The sequence below is a fragment of the Eurypyga helias genome, unplaced genomic scaffold (genome assembly GCF_000690775.1).
Source record: "Eurypyga helias isolate BGI_N326 unplaced genomic scaffold, ASM69077v1 scaffold49632, whole genome shotgun sequence".
NCBI classification, from domain to species: domain Eukaryota; kingdom Metazoa; phylum Chordata; class Aves; order Eurypygiformes; family Eurypygidae; genus Eurypyga; species Eurypyga helias.
In genome coordinates this window covers 1-24652 of record NW_010235050.1, presented here as the reverse complement: position 1 = coordinate 24652, position 24652 = coordinate 1, and the positions used below count along the sequence as shown (strand labels likewise).

The following is a 24652-nucleotide window of genomic DNA, read 5'->3' as shown; positions in this document are numbered from 1 at the left end:
TTCTTTTCCAAACCGGAAGCACCTTTTCCCTGGAAGGGACACGCATCACGAAAAACTTCTTTTCCAAACCGGAAGCACTGCTGTTACAGCAATCAGTGTTTCAGTCAGAAGGAAGGGCAAGAGTTGGGCCTCATTAAAAAAAAAAAAAAGTGCCTTTAAACATATTAATGTTGCTACTTAAGTGTTAATCGTCCCATTACCCAAGATAAGCAGTCACCAAAAACTACGCACCTTGACTGCTTATCAGAACTGTTGCTTCCTTGTGCATTGACTGAAAGCTTTTCAAATGAGTGCCTATAGTACGGAAGGATGCTCGGACTGAATCAGCTGCCAAGACAGGCACTTCCTAGCTGCAGACATCACCCTGGAAGACATGTTTGTTGCCATTCCAAATCAGTGTACTTTGTAAAGTGACACCAGCAACTCTTCGTGTAAAGACATAAGCAGTTATTAAATGTAGTCATGATGCGTGTGTTTATTCTTTCACGTACTAAGTTCTCTAAGGGGTTTTTATGCTGTCAGCCTCTGCCAAAAGCTGTCCAACACCCTCAAAGAGCAGCACCTAAACCTCATACCTCAGGCCACTACAGAGGGTGGCTTAGGGCACCTGGCCCCAAAAACTGGATTCGGGGTTCCTGCACCTTCACTCCTTTCTTTGTCCATAGGTGCAGCCACACAGCACAGGAAGGTTGTTACACTGACTGCAGGAGCTGGGAACCACACAAAGTTCAATTAGCAAGAGTAACTCCTACACAGCACAAACTGCTGCACATTCAACAATTAGTGACCACGACCACTGCAGGTCACCTTCTCCTGCTGGGACTTCAAGGACAGCCAAGTTTACCCGGCTTTCCCCGTGCGTTCCTGCTGTTTGCATCAGTCCCAGTTACTGCACAGGGACCTGCTCAAACTAAGACTCAAACGTGCCAAAAGAGCCTGGTTTGACTCGCATGAGCCAGAACAGCCTGGCAGGTAAACTGGTTTAGAAAAAAATCACTTGCCAAGCAAGTGAGGAAATGGGGAGATGCAGCAATTCTCACAGCATAAGGCAGCGTAGTTAGGGCAGTGCTTGTGCTGAGCTGCTGAACAAAGTTCACCTCAACTGCAGTGAGGGTTTCCCCTTGGGGGTAGGGGGCTGCTGAGCTGCTCCCCCCTGACTGCACCTGCCTCAGCCATGCTTGCTCCAAAACCCATTTCCTTACCTTACTCCGTGGAGTTTGCCAATGCCCAGAAGACAGTGTCTACACCACAGCTGTATGCATCTTCTACCTGGTCGGTTTGGGCCACAGAACCAACACTGACCAGCTGCTTCAGGGTGACCTGTCCTACACCAAGATCTGATTCTGCAGCAAAGCGTACCTGTCGCTTACCTGTGCGATGGCGCGGCCACGGCGAGCCAGGATTTCGGGCGCAGAGATGTCATTTGGAGCAAAGCTTTAGTAGGACAAAGCTATTTATCCGTCATGGCTGCTGCATCAGCGCTCTAGCCTTTCAGCTGATTCACCTACAGTAAGACATCATGGCTAAACCAGCACCAAGACACAGACGGACGTGGATACAGCAGCTGTCACACTGCAAGTGCAATTCCTGTCTCCAGCATAAACTCAAGAGTTACAGTAGTTAGGCCTTTCTTTTTAATCAATGCAGCAGTAATTATACTAAAAATTACATCATGTTTTGCCACAGAACTTACTACTGCTTGCTTTTTCACCCATGAGAACCACCCTATTACAAAAAGGGTTAGCAGGCTTTCCCCCATGTTTAAGTTGACCTTCATCCCACTACACTGGGCGAGTTCTACCACAGCAGTCAAGTTCCACCCACTTTACGAGTTTTGGAAGGAGAACGTGTTTACCTGCCATACCCAGAGCAGCAGGCCTCCCTCTCCAGCACATTCAGTTACTCAGTGTATCCTGAAAAAGCCACATTCAGGAAAGAAAAAAACTAGAATGTTTTCAATGTGATGGGCTTTTAGTGTCATGCATTCTTTTCCAGAGTGCATTCTGGATACCTCTGTCCCCCGCCAAGGGCCATATCCCATCTCAGTACGCTGAAAGTCGATCCCACTCAACACCACTCAACTTCCACTGTCAGCTCAAAACTGCTCTTTAGCTGTCAGCCTCAATTCCACTCCACCCATCAAGGCGTTCGGTGTCAACACACGCAGGGAGCCTGCGTTCCTGACACCCCGCTGGGGAGGAAACTCCAAACCCGAGAGCACTGCACAGCACATCCAGCGCTTCCACCAACCTCTTCCAGCCAGCTGTGCCGCACGACTGCTCCAGCTGACAGCTGGATTGGCACACAATGATTGCAGTTGACTGATGTCTTAAAATCCCTCTGAAGCGGAAGGCTTCCCGAGCATCTTGTCAGTGCAACCGCCGAACCCTTCAATGGATTCATAGAGGGTGTAAGGTATTCCAAGTACACTATGCCTCTTTCAGAATGGAAAGACATGACGATCCAGAAATCAGACCGATGCCACTATTCATTTAATAAAACTGGGGAGGGAGAAACACGTTAGCCTTTTTATCTTCAAGGACAGCATGCTCACATTACACCTTCATTTAACTGTGGTAAATGAAATACTCATTAGTTCGCTCCTTATGAGCATTATCCTCCTCCTCCTGGTAAAGCATCAAAACCGAGACATTAACTGACAACCACCAATGGAACGGCAAGCTTTTATCTCTACACACCACTTTAGGGACGGTCCAGACCACCGGTTACTAGAAAACGGTCAGATGTTTCCACTGGGTAACTCGGGGGGTTGTGAAGTGCCCGACCACAGAGAGATCCAACGCCATGCTCTCGGGAGCGGTGCTCTTTTTTCCTTACACGACTTGCACTATTTCAGCCTTGAGGGGAAAACCCGAGAAACCTAACACTGCATGCTCAGCAGGGACTCACTGGGTAGAGGGTTTTTGTTTTAAAGACCACATGCAGTTAAACCTCCCAAATCACTGAAGTGTTGAGCAGCACCCCAACTTCTGCCAACTGATACAGCAGCACATCGCAACCCCTTTGTGTTGAGTCTCCTCTTCAGCACAGCCTAAACTCCTATCTATGCACTGAACAATCAGCCACGGACAGCTGATTAAAAAGGGGACACAGGAATGAATATTTTCTACTAATGGAAAACAGAAAAAGATTAGTCACCGGCACAGAAGCAGCCTTCCTAAGGTGAAGTGTCTCCGGGACTGACGTTTTGAGTAAGAACACGATCGGGGCAAAATCAGGAGAGAGTGTTCTTACTGTGGCACGTAAATTCTCCCTGATGCTGCTCCAAGTCCTCTTCGGCAGCCCTCCCCACGGTCAGAGGAGCACCCCCTGCCCCAACCCCAGTCACTCTTCAGAGGGGCGAACGCAGCGCGGGAAGAAGGGGAGCGTAAACCGCAGGCGAGTTTCACGCGCAGCGGTCCCTCAGCACATGCATCGCCAAGGCCAGGCCCTAACAACAACCGCGCTAAGGGTCACGCAGCAAAAGGAGCGTCACTACCTGCTCTTCTACAACAGGAGGGGGGAAACCACAGTAAAACTCCGTAATTCCAAAAGCCTCAAGGAGAGTAAACCTACAAAATACGAAGAGAAATATTTCCACATTAGCTTTGATAAACAAGTTTAATAATCCACAACTTTACAGGACAGTTACTTAAAAGCTAGGCTGGGATAGAGAAGCATTTCGAGACCCGGAAGCCGGTTTTCCAACACCTAAGATAGAGACTTCAACAGTCAGGGCTGTTGGGCCCACCAAGTACGGACCGAGACGTTCAGCGCTGTGGTTCTGCTAAACACAAGTACCAGGCATGCCGAAGCGAATTGCTTTCTTTTCACGCTGTACTCTGGAGCTGATCGCCAACAGTCTGTTCCCAACACGTGGAACAGGCAAAGCACAACACTCCCTTCCATTCCTATGCCCCGATACCCAGGCAACGATCTTCAGGAAGCGCTCAGTCCTACAGCTTCGCCTCAGCTCCCGTTGGGCCTCCAACACGGCCTCCCTACTGCTGACCCCGCAATCGCACCGCGAATCACCTGCCTTTCCCTGCCTCAGAGGGGGGCTGTTGTCAACGGCCGCTGGGGCAGAGCCCCCCATGGATGCCAGCCCCATGCAGACGCTCTGCGCTGCGCATCAGCACACAGCTTCCTGCTCTCCAGGAAGCACAACACACAACTGCACAGAACTACCACTCTGCACTACCAGCATGGAAAGTGAGTGCAGATGGGCCACAAAGGAAAGCTTAGCTTGTTCCCCGTTCCCAGAATAATTTGGGAAATTTAAGCCACATAAGAAAAAATAGAATTCTATTTATTCAGTGTGCTCCTTGGTTTCAGAGTAGTTAAAATAGGTGTCGACAGGGACACAGCACTGGTATTCCATGAACAGGAGAGTAAGTCTGCCCTGGCCATGCAGTTCTGAACTGCATTTCCACTCCATCGCACTCATCCAAGCCCGTCCAAACCTGAACCTCCAGAGGAGGAAGAGGAAGCAGTGTTTTGGAGAGGGTGACCGTTAATGCAGCCCACAACCTGCAAGTTCCATGAGGGAAGAGCAAGCACCTTCACTTCAGTGCTACGTGAGGTCTGAAGAGATGGAGCCACCTGCCTTGACAAAGGGCAGCTCAGGAGGCAGAGTTTAGCACTGTGGGGTGCAGGACCCTGCCCACCAGGCCGGTCACGGAGAGGCCGCCAATCCACAACTGCTCGCTCCAAAACCCGTTTGGAAAGTCATCCAGCTTGAGTCCCCAAACAATTCCCTTCAGCAAAAACAAGACTAAGAAAGAGATTCAGAAATGAGGCACAGGACCGGGGGAAGGAGCAATTACCTAAGTCGTCAGCGGGTGGGGAAGACCCCCCTGTGGGTACCTCCGCGGCCCCCTCTGAAGCCACCCCTCTCGCCCCGGAAGTTAGTTCTGTTCCTCTCTCTGCCCCTTTCTCCTCGGCCTGCTGAAGTCCCTCCTCGTCCTCCTCCCCTGGGAGCACCACCTCCCCGGTCAGACTTGGACTTGGGTGGCGGGGACTTGGGCCGAAGTCTCTCGATCTCCTCGGTGCAGCCGGTCAGGTGGGAATTCGGAGCCGTGAAGTACAAAGAATACGTTTCTGCGTTGAAATTGCTGTTTGTGAGGGTGGGTCCTACAGTCAGCCAGCCTAGGGAAGAGAACCGGAGTCAACAATGGCAGGAACAAACTGCATCCTGCAAGGCCATACCGTCTCTCCCCCAGTGAACCAGCACTCGAGTGACAGGGACAGGCCTTACCTGCATGGAACTGAACGAAAAGGTCACTTCTAGGAAATGCAGAGTTGTGGAAAAGTACAGTTTTAGGTTGGTATTTCTAAGGGCTGCTTTCCTTTTCTGTCTCATGGCAATGGGAACACTCACCCTCTGGCTCCACAAGACCCCTCTCCCCTCCTTCCTACTACTTCCTACTACTCCCTACACCACAACAGAATTTTCCAGCCCCTCTGGGACCAGACTAAAGCAGATCAGTAAATTCACCTAGACTGAAAACAACATCATCTTCCTCCTCCTCCCCTTTTAAAAGCCATTCTAACTTAGGCGATTTTGCCTGCAGAAACCAGCCGTGAGCGCAGGCAGGAGCACAGCACGCTGGAAGCACGCACCTGAGAACGCAATGGAAGAACAACTCTGTTCGAGCCCACGGGATAGGAAATGAGAACTTAAAGCATTAAATTAAGCCTGTTTACACGCAAACTTTCAGCATCGCCAACTGGGTCCAGGCCCAACTGGATCCAGGCAGCAGGCATTTTATGAGCTTCGTGTTATGAGCTACAGGAGTGGCTGCACCTCATAGCAGGAATTTCCTTCTCAGTTGTTATCAGTGAAGAAAAACATAGCTCGGTGATCTCAACAACGTGCTTATAAGGACAGTGAGAATAAAACCCCAAGATCAGTTCTTCAACACTGCGCTCTCTACCCTGGGAATTTACGTAACATTTACTTTGCTTCCAGCATGTTAAAAACAAAACAAACAAGAAGGCACCAAGCTCACAGGAGGAATTTCCTTCTCAGTTGTTATCAGTGAAGAAAAACATAGCTCGGTGATCTCAACAACGTGCTTATAAGGACAGTGAGAATAAAACCCCAAGATCAGTTCTTCAACACTGCGCTCTCTACCCTGGGAATTTACGTAACATTTACTTTGCTTCCAGCATGTTAAAAACAAAACAAACAAGAAGGCACCAAGCTCACAGGGATTTAAAAATCAGTTTAGAGAAAGAAACCAATCAATCGTGCTTCCGAGAAGTGTAAACGCATGGCAATGGGGAAAAAAGCCACAGCTGAATCTTGTGGTAGTCACTGATGAACTGAACACACAAGCAGGCAAAAATGCTGGCTAACAACACACTTTCTTCTGAAAAAACTGACAGTTGACAGCTGTCATCAACTTTCCAAACAACAGAGTTTGGTGACTGACAGATCTTCACATCAACCAAAGATCTACCTCCCTGAGATCTACTCTCTGGCCTGTGATGTAGATCTGGAAACCTTGGTAAGACACTAAGGGAAGTTTTGCAAGCAGAGAATTCTACTACTGTCTTGCACGTGGTTAAGACATTCCAATTTTAGAGCTAGTGTGATGTTTACTTCCATATTAAGTCCAAAAATAAAAAGTTTCATAGAAAGGAAATACTCAGATTGTGAATCAAAAAGACAGAAATTACACATTTTGGCATTCCAGTAGAACACTGAATAATTCCAGCATTTGTCTCCAATTACAGATAACAGGGAGAAAACAAAAGCGTAAAGGTCTTACTGTCTCAGCAAGTATTTAATTCTAAAAAAAAAGAGTGTTTATAAACCAGAACTTAACAGTAAGCAGTATGAAACTGCGTTTGTGACACGGTCTGGCTCCCGGACATAACAGTAAGTTACAGTTCAACTGCAGTAGCACTTATCAGGGATCCGTGTAATGCCACTGCAGCGTGGGCCGAGGCTCAGCCTAGACAGACATTCTTGGTAGGAAAACGCACGTCAGATCTTTCAGTTCTTGCTAAATTTTCTGCTGTTGGCTGATGAGGGACAGAACGTTAATGAGAGTTAAGGTCCCTCTGCTGCTCTCCCTGTGCTGGGAGAACTGTCACGTGATGACACACACCCGTTGTGGCATACCAGGCTGGCTGGTTATCTGGATGGGAGAGTAGGAACCCAGGGAAATTCCTCCATCCGGTAGATTTTCTCACTCCTGACTGGACTTCCACTTTGGAGAAGTCACCAAGAAGGTCACCTGGCCTTCTGAGGCATCACGAGCCCGTAGTGGGGGAAGCGGGGTTATGTGCAGAAATACAGGGTTACTCGGCTGGCGCAAGCCCTGCCAGAAGGGCCACACGTGCAGATTAACTGTCTCAGCTGCCACCGGAACGTGTCAAGCGGCCTCAGACAATGGAAGAGGGTGACTAAGTAAACTAAAATTCAACTCTGACACCAACGAACGTAACTGTTACCTGGTCGGATCGTACTGTCTCTTCCAAAGAGATGAAGGCGGCGGCGGCCAAGGCAGAAATGCTCGATGATGTGAAAAATCTCTACGGGTTTTTCTATGTTGCCAATTTCCGGCTCTTCTGTGATGATGAGGTCAATGTCGACGTTGGCATGGATGAAGTCACCATCCGTGCTGCGACGCACAGTTCCCTTAATGCCCATGAGGCAGTGCTCCTATGCACACAGAAGACAGAAAGTACCCGTCACGCCCCGCACGTACTGCCACAGCGCAGGCGTCCACGGTTTGAGCACAACGGACAGCAAAGGCAATGCTGGGTGGAGCAGATCCTGCTCTTACACAGAGGAAAGCCTGAAGGGTGAGCTAGAAAAACAGAACAGGCTGGAGCTACCCAAGGAGCCTTTTGAAAACACAGCAGAGTAGTTTAAGCTGTCTGGCCTGATGAACTACCCTACAAAGAGGTAAAACTCAAGTAGAAGCTGAGATATTTGAACTTCTTCAAACAGCAAAGTTAAAGCTTTAAGTTGGAAAGGCTGAGAAATCACCACAAGGAAAGAAAGTACAAGCTGCTGGCAAGAGTAAGGGAATAGTAGTTAATTACGATACAAGGAAGCTGGGGGGGACTTTTTACAAGGGCCTGTAGTGACAGAACAAGGGGTAATGGGTTTAAATTGAAAGTGGGGAGATTTAGGTTGGATATCAGGAAGAAGTTCTTCCTGGAGAGGGTGGTGAGGTGCTGGGACAGGTTGCCCAGAGAAGCTGTGGATGCCCCATCCCTGGAAGTGTTCAAGGCCAGGCTGGATGAGGCTTGGAGCGACCTGGTCTAGTGGAAGGTGTCCCTGCCCATGGCAGGGGGGTTGGAACTGGATGGTCTTTAAGGTCCCTTCCAACCCAAACCATTTCATGACTGATATTTGTATCAGCATTCTGATCCTAACTTTATCATGTAAATAATTTTCCAAGTTCTTGGTCATAAAAGAGCCGGTCAGCAAAAGTTAAGATGTACTTTTCACATTGCACCTCTGTTACAAAAGTATCCTTTACCCTCAGATTCCTTCCTAGTATTGCTGCATCAAAAAAGTAAATTCACTATCAACCTGCTCTCAGTCAGTCCCATCAGCATCAGAAATGTTCTTCATCTGTAATACACGTTGCTTTCCTTCCCTCTCAAACACCAATTCAATGATCAGTTTCAGTGACCAGTATGTAGACCCTGCGAGCGAGGAACCACCGTGATTGGTACGGGATGGAGAGAGGGCTCTAGACACTCATTTCAGTTCCGTTTCTGGGAATATTAATCTCAGAGCAGTGATTTTCCCCATTATCATAAACCGCTGATTTGCTAAGCGCCACGAGATGGCTCTCAAACAGTTGCAGACAACAGCGTGCCATCACTGCCTGGTGGTGGCATGGGTGTTAAGAGTTAGTGAGTAAATGCAAAAGGCGGAATAGGTGACCTATCAAATCTGTGCAGCTGGCCAACCACACCCAACCTACAGGGTTTGTGGCCTTAAATTTAACTCACTAAAGAGGCAGAACACAGCTAAGCACATTACCCCTCAAGAGAAGCCTCGTAGCTCTAAGTCTTTAGAGGCACCAGCCAAAACACTTTCTTTTCAGAACCCAGGGAACGTCACTCCCTAGTGCCTTAGGTTCTGTAACCGGTGGCACAGCACACAGCCTCCACCTACAGGAAGGCCTACGCTACCGTGAGAGGACAGCATTTCCTGATGCTGTCGCCGGTAAATGCATCTCGCACAGCGGACTATTCATTTAGTCCGAATCGGCTAGCTCAGTCGGCAGCGGTTGTTACCAACGGCGACCTCAGCCCAACCCTTGCTCGAACACACAAACTGCCCGACAGCAGCAGCTTTCCTCCTCCGTTCAACAGGGATAGCCCTCTCCCTCGCCAGCAGGCCGCACAGACCTGCGGTGTCTCTGCCATAAACATGCAATACTTGTATTTACAACTCATACCACACACTGTCAAACAAACAAACTTCAGGTTAATGTAAATGCAAGCCAGAGAAAGAATCCAGGTCTCCTGAAGGAAAGATTGTACTCCTGAAAGACGGCCGATCTGAGACAGAGCTGAGGATGTTTAATACTAATGAATGATTAATTAATGAATGTGGAACGAGTCCTGTGGTTAATGACACCTGAAATTATCAAACTCTCAGCCAAGTCTGTGTTCAGTAGAGCTGCCAGTTACACCCACATATACCCAAGCATTTCTTTATAAATGCGATCTACAGTTTTCTGGTTTTGAATAATACACACGGGCCTTCTAAGGCACAACACTTCCTCTGCAGCTCCTTCCACACCCCCTCCGCACCGCAGGCCTAGGAAACCGTTTGCTTTAAGCCAGCTGCCTGATCCCGTTCACCTGCGCACCACAGTCCCCTCGGGGAGACACGGACTGAGCTGCAGCCCCGAACAGCCCCCCTCTACCTGGTTCAGGCGCTGGGCATGCACCTGCACGCGTGTATCGAGAACCACGAGCCGGTCTTCCAGAGACATTTCTTAGGACTGCAGCTCTTTGCAATCTGCAGTTTTAAAGGCTTCTCTTGACAGGAAACAGTCCAGGTCTACGGCTAAGTTTAGTTCCATTCAAAGGTGACCCTCTGCCAGCACACTTCCTCCTCTGACGTAGGAGGGAGCTGGCGTTTCACACAAGTTGCTGCTAACAGGCTAACTGCTGACTAAGGGTCACCCGTAACCCCAACAACCCAGCAGGCAGAAACACTGCAACATACAGTCACGTCCTCCGATCAGTCTGCATCTTCCCTCTCATTCTCGGTCCATCAGCCCACGAACCCTCCTCAGCTACCTGCGCGTCAAACAAGGCTCAAAGGAGCATCACGTTTCACATTTAAAGGACTCCAACAGAAATTTAACAGGCAGCGTTAAATGAGGGTGAAACTTCTATGCCTCACACTGACTGAAGTCAAGGAGGCAGAAGTTCATCCTGTGAATACACTTATTTCCATGTAATGCACTTGGCAGGACCGAACCCTGCAGTCCCTGTGTCAGCTTTCCTCTGAGCACATCACCAACGGCCGTGGAGCACTGGGAGTTTCATTAGCACAGAGACAGGATGGGAGTGGAGGAGAAATGGAGCCAAACCTTTACCTTGGTTCTTTGGAAAACAGCCTTAGGGTCCAGAGTCTTGGTCTTTCCAGGATTGTTCTTATTCGTTTTAATCCAACAAATGTCCTCACACCTCCTGTAACCCCACTTGCGTAGACACTAGATATTACAAAAGGTTAAAACAGTTCACACGACACCAAAGACTTCAGCAACCTAAACCCAACACTCACACAGGCACGTGACTTTCCTTAAAGCACTAGTGGAGGAGAAACGTGTTGCAGATGAATGGAACAGTTTTCTGGCACAACTCCACTATGTTTTGTCAAGCTGCCCCCAGCAAATTTTACAAAGAGGCTTATGTGCACATCCACTTGCTTAGGCATCACCCTTCCTTTCCCTTTAACTATCCAACCGCTGCACAGATCCCCTATGGAACTCTGCCCTCATTTTTACCTAATGATGCTTAAATTTAACCACAATCAGCCTGAGCAACAGCGATCAGCTGCCGTGGCCCTGTCCACTAATATCTGCACTCTCGTAGCTTCTCCCATCAGTGTAAAACGCTGAGTGGGAAGGTAAGGAGCCAAAAGCCTTTGCTACTGCTTTGTGGGGTCTCCTGTGTTGAGTAAAAAACAAACAAAACCGAAAATAAACCCCACAAAAAACCCCAAACACACATCAAACCTGCATCTCTTTTTAATCCTTAACTCCTGTAAGGATAGTCTGGGAAAGGGGGGCAGTCAGGGCATTACGGAGCTCCTTCGGCTACTGCTGTGTTCAAGGACTGCCCAGCTGCCGGGACATGTCTGTGACCAAAACCAGTCTATCCAAACCAGCTACGTAGCCACCTCCCAGTGAAAAGCAGGTAAAATAGAGTAGTAACCACCTGTGGTCCTTTAGCAAATGCCATGCTGTTTTAGTGGAAGGTGCTGCACAAACCAGGCGGAGAATGTTTCAGCATGGCAAGAGCTGACTGGAAATTGTTATTCCGCCACCCCCAGCACATGCAGCGCTACCGCGGCCTACAGACACAGGACTCACTCCAAGATCTTGTAGGAAGTAGAACTTTGTAGAGCTCACCAAGAGTAAAGCTACTTAAACTCCAGGTGTTCTCTGAAATAAAGCAGGGCTACACACACAATTTTATCTCCCTTTATGAAACAGCAGCACCTTTCTACTCGCTAAGTATTCCTGGCAGAAAGCTATTAAGAGTCCTCTTAAAAAAAACACTCAGCAGTTACAGTTGGCAATTCTATACAGACAGAGCCAGCGATAAAAATAAACTCTTAAGCCCGTCCCTGACAAATTGAATTAAAACATCATCTTACCACTCGGCCAAGGTCCAGACCCTCGCCCGAACCGCACCAGAGAAACACAAATGACCTTGGGGCTGCAATTTCTTCAATCTCCAGTTTCATGATCTAATAATGGTAAGAAAAGCGTTTTTGAATTAAATGCATATCACCAGTGACATCAGGAGGAATACTTAAGCGTTGAAACACTGTCACACAGACCATCAGGAAGCACTTTCAACAAGATGTTAGCCTGTATGCCATTCACAACCACCCTCTTAACGCGGTTTTCCAGAAAGGCTGTCGTACAAGTTACCTTATCAGTACCCAAGTGCATGTTTTCAACGTTGCTGACGACCAGCTAAATTCTTCTTTTGAACAGAAATTCTATCTGTATAGAAAATTCTAGACTTAAAAGACTGATACAAACCACATGATTTTGTTTTTCCCCTAAACCTCTGGTTCATTTTATCATTCCATGGGTAGCAAAAAGGTTTAACAACAGAGCAATAGGGCTCTGTTTCTTTTCAGCCCTGGAGTTCCTTAGGTGAAACTTCAAGACATGTTATTGAAAAAAAAGCTTAATTCCTCTTGCTGTATGGGAAAGACATTCCATCTCAGGAAAAAAGAGGCAAGAGTTTATCAGGACAGTGGTTCAACAATGGCAAGTGAGTAACACTCAGGATGAAATAACTTCAGATGCAAAGCATCTGTTACTCATTACAGATGAATCTTTCCAACTTGTAACTTGCTAACACATCAAATCAAGCTTCATTCAGTGCCACTGTGCAGAAAAATAATGCAGTAGAAGGCATTCCAAGAGGATGTAACTCCTAAGAGGATGACTCCTGCCTCCAACACTTCCAGTTCTTCCTCTTTGGACGGGATGCTTTTTCCCTGGGGAAACACTGCCAGGCACCATTTTTGCCTGGTGTAACAGAACAACTAAGAGAGAAGCTACCAACTCCTTGTCTTACCACCAACGCCTTTGCTTTCAAACTCATTCCTTCTCGGGGGATTGAGTTTTATTTTGTTCTCATGACCCTTTGGTTTGAGCGATTCACAGCCGAAGTTACGCACCTGCGGCTTTCAGCCTATGGACCAACTAAATCTGGTTTAAACATCACACCACCACCTCCCTCCCCCAGCCTGCAGCCAACACGGGTAGGAAAAGCTCAGCACAACTGCTGCAGTCGACTGAGTCTCACTCACACTGTGACAAGTTTGCCGCTCATGCAGACGGAGTCCCGCACGCCTTTCAAACAGGGCCTCCCAGTAACAGGTATTTGTGAGCTGCATACTCCCACCCACATGCCTGCACCCCAGAATACCTGACCGGGGTATGCAAATGGTTCTTAATCAACTGTTCCTCTCTACTGCAGACTGTCTGGTTTGTTGTGAGGGTGGGGTTGTTCGGTTTCGTTGGTGGTTTGGGTTTTTTTAAATTACTGAAGTGTAGAGACAGAGTAGCACTGATTTATCACTATTTGACATCGGTATTACGAGTTTGTTATTCAGTTCCCAAGGGAAGGAGCCCTCTGTTCAATCTCAAAGGCCAGGACAAGGTGGCAGCGGGCTTTGTGTCACCAAAACTTGTTACACTTGACAGCATCTAGCACTTCCTAGCCTCCAGCCCTCCCCTGGCTTTTCCAGGGCTGACTTCATTGAAAAGGGATAGATACAGAATGGAGTTACCCATCAGTGCATCTGGAGGGTTTCCTTCTTTACAAGTGCTGCAGAAAGAATTTTAAGATCTTCCCTCTAACTCCAATCTCTAAACATTGACTAGAGCACAGTGAAATGAGAGCACCACCAGCAATCTCAGAAAGATCACATCTTGCACAGTAACATTTCTCCCTGTTCCCAAAAAAGGAGGTCCGAAATCAACGTGCCTTCAAAAAAAACCAACCCCTTCGATGTGACTAAACAGTAATGGCATACAGAAATACAAGATAAAAATCCACGAGTGAGGTTTATCTATTTTGTTCGGCTTCTCAGGATTACAACTGGTTAACAATCAGTTGAAATTTCCTACCCCATCAATACTTTGGGGAAAGGAGCTGTCAGTGAAGCTCTACCCTTCTGACTACAAGGCCAGAGTATTAAAGGCACACCATAAAAAGCTCTTTGAGAATTTCAAGAAACAAGGGAATATTTACAACGGATATTCTGAATTTCAACAACAAAAAGCAAACAGAAAAAAAAACTCATGGAATTTGAGGGTAGGGAGAAATCCCATCATCATCAGATTTTCAACCAGCCTTAGGGAGAAGAAAAAGGTGTCTTTAATTCATTGAACTCCTCAAAAGGAAGTCTTTTAACACAAACAGCGTAGGCACGCATACAATATAAATCTGCTTTTGTAAGAATCTAGACTTTTCTTTAAAAACAACATATCCCATTTTTCCTCAAAACACATCTCAAACATTTTGATACCAAATTAAATCCTCAAACTATTTTCTGCAGTACCTGCATGAAACCCTTTACAGAGCAAGAACACCACTTACATCATCCCAGGTCCAGCATTTTTCATTGGCCGTAATGCCAGTCTCCCGGTAGTATTCTTCCAGTGGCGGTTCCAGGAGAATCACATCAAATTTGGACTTCAGTTCCCTAATATCAAAAGCTTCCAAGTCTGCCTGTAAGTACCTGTTTGAACAGAAGACGATGGATTGGCTGGACAGGTTATAACAGTGGAAGTTACACCGCAGACACGCCTGCGTGGCCAGCTAAGAGTGGGGTCTCCCGAGCAGTTCCCAGGGCTCGAGCGCACCAAGCCCAGAGGAGATGCACCGAGCATCCTCCCCTCCCCCCGGCCGGGTGCTGCTGGTGTTCTGTTTTTTTAGAAAGTAGTCTCTCTCTCAATAAACAGTTTTTAGAGTTCCAATTTAGCCAGCAGCAAACGGGTACCCATGCAGACTGTACAACAGTGTCTAGTACAGAATCAGTGAGCTTTCTGTACATCCACGGACTACATCGGAGACACCGTCACCATTTAAGCAGCAAACACTCGCTGCCTGGCTAACGGGCTTCCGTGCAACTGCCCTCCACAGCTGACCCCGCTCTCTGCTCTATCACTACCCAAAACATTACACTGCCCTCTCCTCAACCCCTTTAAATAAAGTGCTGAATAGCAGACCACCCCCTAGGAAAGGGTCTGGAAAAGATAACACCAAGCACACCTGCAGAACAGTAATCAGAAGGCAGCATTTGATCACTGTTTTTCCCCTTTCTGTGCTGTAAGACTTTGGCTAAGGCGGTCAAAATGCATCTAACTCCAGAACAGCACGCTGAGTTTTGCAGTCTGCGCTCAGTTGTTCAACTGCTTGAGTTTGTCACGTGGCTATCGTGACATGCTGCTATTGCACTCGGTACAGACTCGGCCCGCAGCACGTCAAAAGCATTAGGTTCACACTCAGAGAGGTTCAGACTCCTGGAGTAACATGCCGCACGCTTCCGCTGCGTCCAACCTTCAGTCAAGACTCGGGTAATCCGAAAATCAGCTCCAGCCAGCCTAAACTTTTTTTGGTCTCAAACTATACAGTGACATCTGATTAGTGGTACTAAGATAATAGCTGCACATTATAAAAAACAGCTGTCAGAGGAACAACTACGCTAACACTGAGAGGCCGCTTTTGAAAGCTTTTCTTGTTGCTGTAAACTGCATGGCATCACAAGATTCGCGACCATGTGATGTTCTTCAGTTCCCACAGCAAAGCCTGCAGCCCAACCAGCTGACAGTTCAGTCTTAAAAGGCAAAGCTTTAGAGACTATAAATAATCACACACTGGAAAGAAAATCTGGTTTATACACTATATTAAACATCTAGATTAAATTAACAAAACCAAACTGATTTTATTCTTCTGAAGTCTCAGTTGATTAATGTGTATATACAAACAGAAACAGAAAATGTAAATTCTGAGCAGGTGCTACAGAGAAAGTTTTGCAAAGCAGACAGCTAACTTCAAACAGGTCTGGAGAAGAAAGGCATTTTCCGCAGGAACACTTACATGGGAGGAGTGTTAGATTTAGATATCAGCTCATCCTTCAATCTGATGAGCTCTCTAAGTTTTGGGTACTCTTCAAACCTATCTGCTAACCCTAAGAAGAAGAAAACATGAAGTTAACAACTACTTTGAGATTAAAGCTGTATCAATTAAGCATTGTAGTATTCGGAATAGGTCCACATGTTAATACTTTGCCTCATTTTAAGCTTGATTAGAACAAAACAAACTCTTCAAAGCAGTTTTTTGTCCAGTGCTTCGGAGGAGCCACCTGCCTTCACCCAGTTAGCGACAGCTGTTACTGCATCCAGTGCCTACGCTCGAATCTTCTCTGGAGCACTACAGTGATCAGAGCTCACAACTCCTTCTATCAGAGGGAAACCACCTTTCATTTAAAGCAGAAGTGCCAGAATGATGTTATTTTGCTATGCCCCCGCCCCATCCCTAAGTTTATATTACGAGCTAATGAACAATCTTTTGCAGAATACTCCTATTTAACCTTAGACGACTATTTCTAAGGTGGCAACTGAGGTGTGGTTCCCTTTGGTAACCCTTACGCTGAGACTGGGTAGCCTGGTGTCAGTCAGGAAGACCTGAATACATGGGTATGTATTATGATGTTAATTTTCAAGCCTTTCATATGCACAGAATGCAAACAGGAGAATCCTAATTAGGTTTTCTGCAGCACACTTTTTTAAAAGAAAAAAACCCCAGACTTTCCAGTATATTACACTGCCCCTCCAAAAAGGTACGTAGAGACAGTATGTTTTTGTTATTGCTAGCAGTAGGCTCAGCACAGACCAAAAAGGTATTTCCCGCCTCCCAGGCAGTATCAGTTCAACTTTGGTAGGAGTTATTTACAAAACTTCATGTTTGCTTACACGTACATGGTCCTAAGCCATGGGGGAAACCCCCGCACCCAAACCCACGAACCCCACAAGCCTTCACCCCTCTCATTTCAATTCAAGCTTCTCAACTCCCAGCCCCAGCATCGCACCAGTAAAAGCGAAGTTCTTAGTGTCTAACCTTACAATCTCTTACTGCGTGTGCACGAAACACCCAAACATTACTTCCATTTCTTTCCTCAAACGCGCAACATCTTAAACACACTGCCATGTCCTTCTGACCTCCACTGCTGCGTAGCTTCCAGCCAGCCCAAGTCACATACTCCCGGCCAGCAGAACTGAAGCCTGTTATCAGCAGCTAAGCAACACATGTCAAAGACTTTTCAGTCAAGGTGACTTCACTCGTCTTAAAAAACCACCAAAACACAACCCACAGGTCTCTCTCCCTCTCTCCAGCAGCAAGATCAAAAAGAGGTAACTGGGTGTTGTGGAAGATCCCTACAGCGTTCTGTAGGGTCACGTCCAATTACGAAGCAGCACCAAAGCAGAGCTTTGACGGCCAGGTACAAACCGTACGCAGCGTGGCAGGCTTCATCCCCCAGAAGGGGCAGCTGAGCTGCTGCTGACCCGGGCATTTCCACATTAACACCAGTATTGCAGCTTGGCCTGTCCCTCCCAGCTCTTCACGCTGCGGAAAAGGCAGAGCGACTAACACGGGCTGCAGTTTCTTCATACTCAGCCCACTTCAGAGAACAGCGCGTAACTGCCTGGTACGTACTGCGAAGCTCGGGTGCTTTTCAGATGAATACGTAACTGAGGTAAACCAGCCCGTTTTTCACACTGAGCGTCCAGATGTGCTTCACAGAAGCATCCACAACACACAGAGAAGGAGCAAACTGTCTCAAGAGGCAAGCAGAGCCTCCTTGGGCTGGCATCTGTAAACACAACACACTTGCCCTGGCAATCTTAAACTTGACAGAACACAGAGAACTGCTGCAGAAAACTGCAGAGGGAGGTGTCCTGCTTTTATTAAAAAAACCCAACTAACTCCCAGGTACCCGTTCTGGGAAACAGGGCTAACCTATACCTCAGTTTTAGAAAGATTAAATTCAGGCCTAATAAAGTAAGATTTCAGTAACAGGGTCCATGGTGGCTGGATAAATGTGAATTTGAAAAACAGCATCCTCTAAACTCTGTAACAGCACGTTAGGCCTTCTAATGAGCTGTCAGCAGTTTCACAATTGAGCTGGTAAATACTGTCCAGAGTACTGTCTGTGCTCCACATGCTACATGCGTTCTTGGAGGCAACACAGTCTGGGGATCAGCTGGATTGTAAGTCAAGCTCCCAAAAGTTTCAAGACCTGCTCACTAGAATCATCTACTTTCTGGAACCAAAGGAGTTTAGTTTTGAAAAAGAATCTTCCTGGTTAAATACTTCCCGATAAAACTAAGAGTAAGAAGAGCCTTAGTAATATTTACCTCCTAACTTATGAAAAATAAAATCATTCATATACATTTACATATTGATACGTTTGCACACAGAGAGACAAAACCATGAAGTATATGTGTATCTACATTTCCCAGTAACTGTAAGGAATTCAAAAGGGGAAGAAAAAGGAGAGCTATCAAATAAACGCAGTGATCTTCCAACAGTTACTAACTGTGACATACCAACATCTCTGATGAAGTTCTGGGGTCTGTGTCCTGTATCCACAAAGTGCTGGCAGTAATCATTGTGTGGATTTAAGCTCTGAGTACCCTGAGGAACAAAAGGGAGTTCAGCGAGAGCAGCAGGGAAACAACTGCACACACACAGACTGCACGTGTTCATCTGATAAATGAGAACGTAACACTTCTTTTCCCCTTTCCAACATGCCTTTATAAGCTACGCTAGTCAAGACTCTCACTGTGGTTTTAATTCCAGCATTACTATGGGTCATTTAAACTTGATGCAGATCTTCAATCAGATCAATGTAAACACCAGTTATAGTCCCTATCTTTCACAGGACACTTCCGCCCCTGTGAATTCCAGTCAATTTCTTCAGCTTTTAAAGCTGTATTTCAGATACCACCGACTGCAGAAATAGTTCAGCATCACTACACTAGACCTCTACTTGCACAGGCAGCTCACCTTAAGAAAGGTACTGGAATCCTTGTAAATCTCTTCTTCATAGGGCAGGTTCTCTTCATCTTGCTGCAGCTCTACTTCATCCTTGGAAATAAAGCAGACACTACATGTGTGCAAGATCATGCTGTTTCTGTCCTCATTATGATTCTGCTTCTTAAGGAAAGAAGTGGGCTGTTTACAAAGCGATGTCTTTTGGAGCTTGAGATCGTGAATGGTTCCTTCTCCAGTTTTGGAGGGGGAAAAAAAATTACCTATTCCCAAAAAGGTCTGCCCCTCTCTCATTAATGAGGAGACTGTTACTGGGAAAGGCCTCTGAAAGAAGAGCAGAATAAGAAACCTTTTATTTCTAGACCCTGGCAGTGCTTTACCAGGTGCAGAACTTTCAATATCTGTCTCCCAAAAATCTCTCTCCTTGGACTAAAGCAAATGATGTATTTTGTTGAAGTCCTTCTGCAGTAGAACCGTTGAACATTTATATCCACTCAATCATCTCTTCTGTTCCCACCAAAGCAGCTGAAACCATCTTCTCTATATAAATCTGTTAAATTACACACTTTGCAGAAACAGCACATGGACTGTGCTTAAAAGTAACTGTAAAACACCCGCTTCGTAGTCTCAAAGCATACAGAAAACAGGAATTGTACTGCATTTGCCCCCATTTAGTGTGGCACCAACTGCTCAGCAGATTTCTGGAACTCAGATCTGTCACACTGACCTGCTCGGAACATCCTACACAGAACTCGGAGCAGAAACAAAAAAAGAGACCGGCTTCTCCATGTCACTTTCTGTTGTTGATCCACAGACAACCCATACATTAGTAAAACTGACCAGCCACACAACAGTATGATCTACCATATTTTAGTAGGATGCCTATGCTCTTTCATACATTACTGATGACAACGGAAATGTGAATCAGTTCATACGCTGCTTCATGTGAGGAGAAAAGCAGTCTCAAGGCTGAAATATTACAAAAAAAAAAAAAGGTATTTTAACACACTGAAAGAAAAGGAAAGACGGAGAACCAGATTTCTCATAGAAAAGAGCTCTACTTCTCCCCCCAACACACACCTTCAGTCAAAAGGTGAAGAGGCTCTTACTACTGCTGCGTTTACACTATGCCACATAAGCTGTCAATACAGAATGAAAAATTAAGTTTTCTCCCTATTTTGATCCCTATAAATGTTGAAATCTTAGAATAAGCTCTGCATTCTTTCCAGAGTGGAGCTCTGAAATGCAGGCATTTCATAAACTGTGATTAATAGGTCACAGATACCCCCTCCCCATTATTCAGGTGAACTTAAAGATACACTATTTTTATGGGATTGGGGTTTTTTTCCAACCAGACCAAAAAGAGAAAGACGACAATCAGAAACAGCAACAGTGTTTACAAGGAAAAGGAAGGAACAGCAGACAGACAGCAGCGTTATTCAGGAAAAAAAAAAAAAGCTGAAAGCTTGTGTTTTACTAAAAACTGCTTACGCCATCGTAAGCTTACACCTGTTTCCCCTGTTCCATCTTCCTCCAAATCTTAGCCTTCTGCTGATAAGCACTTGTCAGACACCTACTTCTGAGTCATCCCAGTCCTCTTTATGTCTTCCTGATTAAAAAACCCCACAACTGTTGTAGCCACAGACAAAAAGCCAAAAAGCCCACACCACCAACTTCCAAAGGGAAAAGGACACGGTCCAAGCAGAGACAGAATGAAATCAACAGCACTACAAGACAGTAGGTTCCTGCACACTAATCATCCTTGTTTTCCAAATCTGGTGTATTGTTGCTGAGTTAGGGAAACAGCAACTACCCACAATATTCAAGCACATAGTTCTTTCAAATGACTAGAGATACATTAAGCAATTCTGATTCAACCAAGTAAGACTGTCAGCCGCCGGAAGAAGGGCAGGGAAGTGTTCCAAGCTTGCAGGCCACTGCTTGCAGAAACAAAGTGATGCAGGGCTCTATCAAATTCGGCTGGCAGACGGCAAATTTGAACCACAGGTATTTCTGCACTTCATGCCAAGGTAAAACTCTGGAACCCTTTGCCACAAAACGCTGTTGAAGCCAGACAGGTTTCTAACGTACAGGTTCCAGCAATTTAGATTTCCCTGGGAAGGGGAGAGGTGGAGCAACAACCACAGCTCTCAGATGGCCATGAAGAGCCTGGGAGTGACAGCAGTCAGGTCCCATTGTCACCTCAACTACAGACATTGTTTCAGCTAACCCAAAAACAACTGTTACAGTTCCACACAGAGTATTGTAGAAGTTCTTTAGAGCCACAGTTCAACATTCTGACCTTGAAGTATCCATTGTTCATTTTTGCCAACAATACAACTCTTCCCCTATCTCCCACCTCTGTGGTCTGCAATGCAGAGTCAGGCTCCAAAAGAGAAATCTCAGCAAGCCGCCTTGCTGCCCTGGATTTTCATATCAGCCTGATGCTTATTAAGAACGGTCACTATACATTTATATGTATTCTACTAAAAAAATTAAACCAAAACCACAGAAAAAAAGAAATAAAACACTGCCCTTTTTTTTTTTTTTGCATCAGATGCTCCTAAAGCCTGAGAAGATTAACATAGCTCATTTTCTACTTAAAAAAGTGCCCTCACACTTCCCCCCCATAGAAAGAGGCAGTGTCACTCTTCAGCCCTCTCTCAAAACACCAGTCCCCTTTCCACTGGAACACCAGAAACTGACAGAAATCCTCTAAAACACCCACGTCAAGGTCTCATGCCCACATCCGCACGCTCTCCCCCGGCAGACCTCGAGCCATCACGCTGCACCGCAGAACAGCAATGTCGTACCTTCACAGTAACCATCTTCACCACCAGCTACAGTGAGATGCTCAGGCTCCTGCTAGAGCAGCTGAGGTTTGAGGACACATCCATTTCCACCAAATCTGAAGTCAGGGCGCAAAGATTTTAAGCCACTTTAGAAGGATGAACCGATACCATGGGGCAGAACCCAACACTACAGGTCAGGGTTTGAGAGGCACCACGCTGTGTCAGAAATACCTCTCATTTTCCTAAGCAAAGTGACAAACTTTTTTCAGTGTTTGTCTGCAGCACTAATAGTTAATTCTACTATTACTATAGTCTAAGGAGTATTAAACACAATCCAGTAGGCCTCCATACCATAATGATCCAGATTTTTCTATCTGCTCATATTACATGCCTAAAATTAAACAGGCTCAAAGTACTAAGGAAAAAATTACACAAATACAGATGGGATTTGACTAAATTCTTATCTCCTTGCCAAGAGGGAATTAGCAATGTCTGTGAAAACAGCTGACAACTCCACTATAGATGTTCCACTTTGGGGTTTCAAGTTTCCTAAATCCTTTCATCAGCTCGACTGAAGTTGGTCCGAGCTAGTATTATCCAAACATTCTTCAATTCCAACAATACAGCAAGAGAAGGGCCACTCGCAGGTGCTTACAGTCCGCCTCAGGGTACGTCCTCTCCATGCTAACGAGGAAAACATTCATGGGAAGGTTCGTACGCTTTGCCAACTGGAGTGACTTATCCACACGTATTTCATAGAAAAAAAAATAGTTGCATATCCGGATACTCGGTGAAGGAGTAAAACCAAGTGACCTGAACTGACAGCTAACGTGAACGTAGAACCCCGCCTCACGAACGGTGCGTGTACTCCGCAAACCCCTGGCGATGGTGCCCCAGCTGGTTCGCTAAACAAGATGCAGGGGCTAACGCTCGGGGCGTTAGTGCGGACGCCTGTCCGTTACAGATGGGCTTCCAACACTACCATCAAAAAGTGTCCCGTCCTGCACTCACCTTTTGGTTTAGGAAGACAGACTTACGACACACGTTATCACAAAGAGATTCACAAAGGGAACGCTACAAAAGTCTCCTGTTTAAGAGATACTATTTTTAGGCATCCAAGAGAACAGCAGACGCTGCATTACTTCATAAACGCGCTGACCTGGATTCTAGCTAACCACAGAAGCAAGGTTATTAGGACAAGTTTAAAAAGGAGGGGGAGGATATAAGCTGCAACAAGATCACAAGCAAATCCGAAAGACAGCTGTATCATAATTGTGCCTTTGTTGAACCTCCTTTCCCTGCCACTCAGCCAAAACATCACATTGGATATGAAACGAGAAAGCTGTCAAACAGCTCTTGGATGAGTACTTGAAGAGATCTGAAAAGGGCACGACAGCCTGACAACCACCCTTTCTTCAACAACCACGGCGGCAGTTTGGTGGGGTGTTTTTCTTTTAAACTGAACTTTTCCCTGAATATTTTGGATACTTAAAGCACTTACTTTTACAAACCTCTTACTTCTGTTGCCTTGGAATCCCTAACTTCTTCCATTCATCCACAACTGCATTCCTTTGCACTTGACAGGCAGTAGAGGAGACACTCTCAGACTCCCTGTGGCTCACCCAACGGCCTGTGCCTCCTGAGAAATGCTCCTGCTAGGAGCGGCACTAAATTCAGCCTCCCAAGATTGGGTTCTGGTGTGCACACAGTTCAACACACCTGAGCCACATCTGAAGAGAACCACCTGGCGTCTGTGCCCCCTCCCTTGGATCTCCGCAGTGGAAGACATCGGAGGAGATGCCACTGAGGGACACAGATTAAAGCATCTATAGGTATCACACTTGTTTTTATTTATATGCACACACATATGTTTATAAGTCCCTCGGAGACACACAAACAACACAGAAAAGTATCTTTTCCCTTTTTTTCTTACCTTGTATTCTTCAATCTCTTCCTCATCAGCTTCTCCCTCATCTGGGTATTTGCGTTTTGCATTTGGTGCAGAAGTATCATAAGCAGCCCTATAAAGATTTTTTAAAAATCCTCATACAGAACAGTTTCTTTCTCCAGAGAGAACATTCTAGAAATCTTGCATCAGCTGCCATGATTACATGTTTCTGTTACAAGTCTGAAATTATTTTTAAACTGTATAAGAAGTTGTTCCTCTCTCATTGTATTTGAGTCCATCACAACTTCTTAAGGAAAGGCTCCTGAAAATGGGTACCTCGCTTCCTCATTTTGTTATTCTAAAAGGTACAGCTTATTTTAACCAAAACAGTATATCTACAGAATTAAGCCTGCTCACACAAGAAAACCACTGTTACGCATGAGAATTAATAAGCACTAGCTACTCTCTCCTAGACACAGAATCACAGAATGGTTTGGGTTGGAAGGGACCTTAAAGACCATCTAGTTCCAACCCCCCTGCCATGGGCAGGGACACCTTCCACTAGACCAGGTTGCTCAAAGCCTCATCCAGCCTGGCCTTGAACACTTCCAGGGATGGGACATCCACAGCTTCTCTGGGCAACCTGTGCCAGTGCCTCACCACCCTCTCAAACATGGGTATCAGGACATATCTATTGTTCCGTAAGAACCTTTAAACTAAACAGCCCTGTACCTGCTCTTAGCAAGTACATAAAGGCCCCAGGCCAAAGCAGAGGGCAGCCTCTGAACCCACCCCTCAGCTCTGCTCCACAGGCGCTTTGTAGCACAGGAAGCCAAAGGTACCCTGACTTCCCAGCTGCTACTCCAAGGGAACGACTACACCCCGCGCCCCTTATCCAACGATCAGACCCGAGTAACGGCTTTCAGCCACCTCGTTAACGGAACGTAAATAAACGCTAAGATTTTATTTTGCTCCGTGGAGCGCAAAACAAAAAAACTATCGCACTTTTAAGTACCAACCCCCTTAACTTCAGGGAAGTCGCGCCCCGATACCGACCTACAGGTCTCTCTCGTCTCGGCGATCTCGCGCTGGTCATCTTTACTGTTGAGGACGGCGCCGATGCTGTCCGCGCTCTCAGCTCCCAGCTGCGCAAGGGCACACACTG

General features: G+C 46.3%; 1 protein-coding gene across 1 annotated transcript; it reads right to left on the bottom strand.

Moving 5' to 3' along the window:
- Window positions 1-4666: 4666 nt before the first annotated feature.
- METTL14 (methyltransferase like 14) lies at window positions 4667-24641 on the bottom strand (the record flags this gene model as incomplete). Its single annotated transcript, XM_010146611.1, has 10 exons — window positions 4667-5148; window positions 7465-7675; window positions 10593-10709; window positions 11879-11971; window positions 14350-14491; window positions 15853-15943; window positions 18363-18450; window positions 18823-18903; window positions 23533-23620; window positions 24544-24641. Coding segments are annotated over 10 exons (1323 nt in total), but the record flags the coding sequence as incomplete, so codon positions are not given.
- Window positions 24642-24652: the final 11 nt, after the last annotated feature.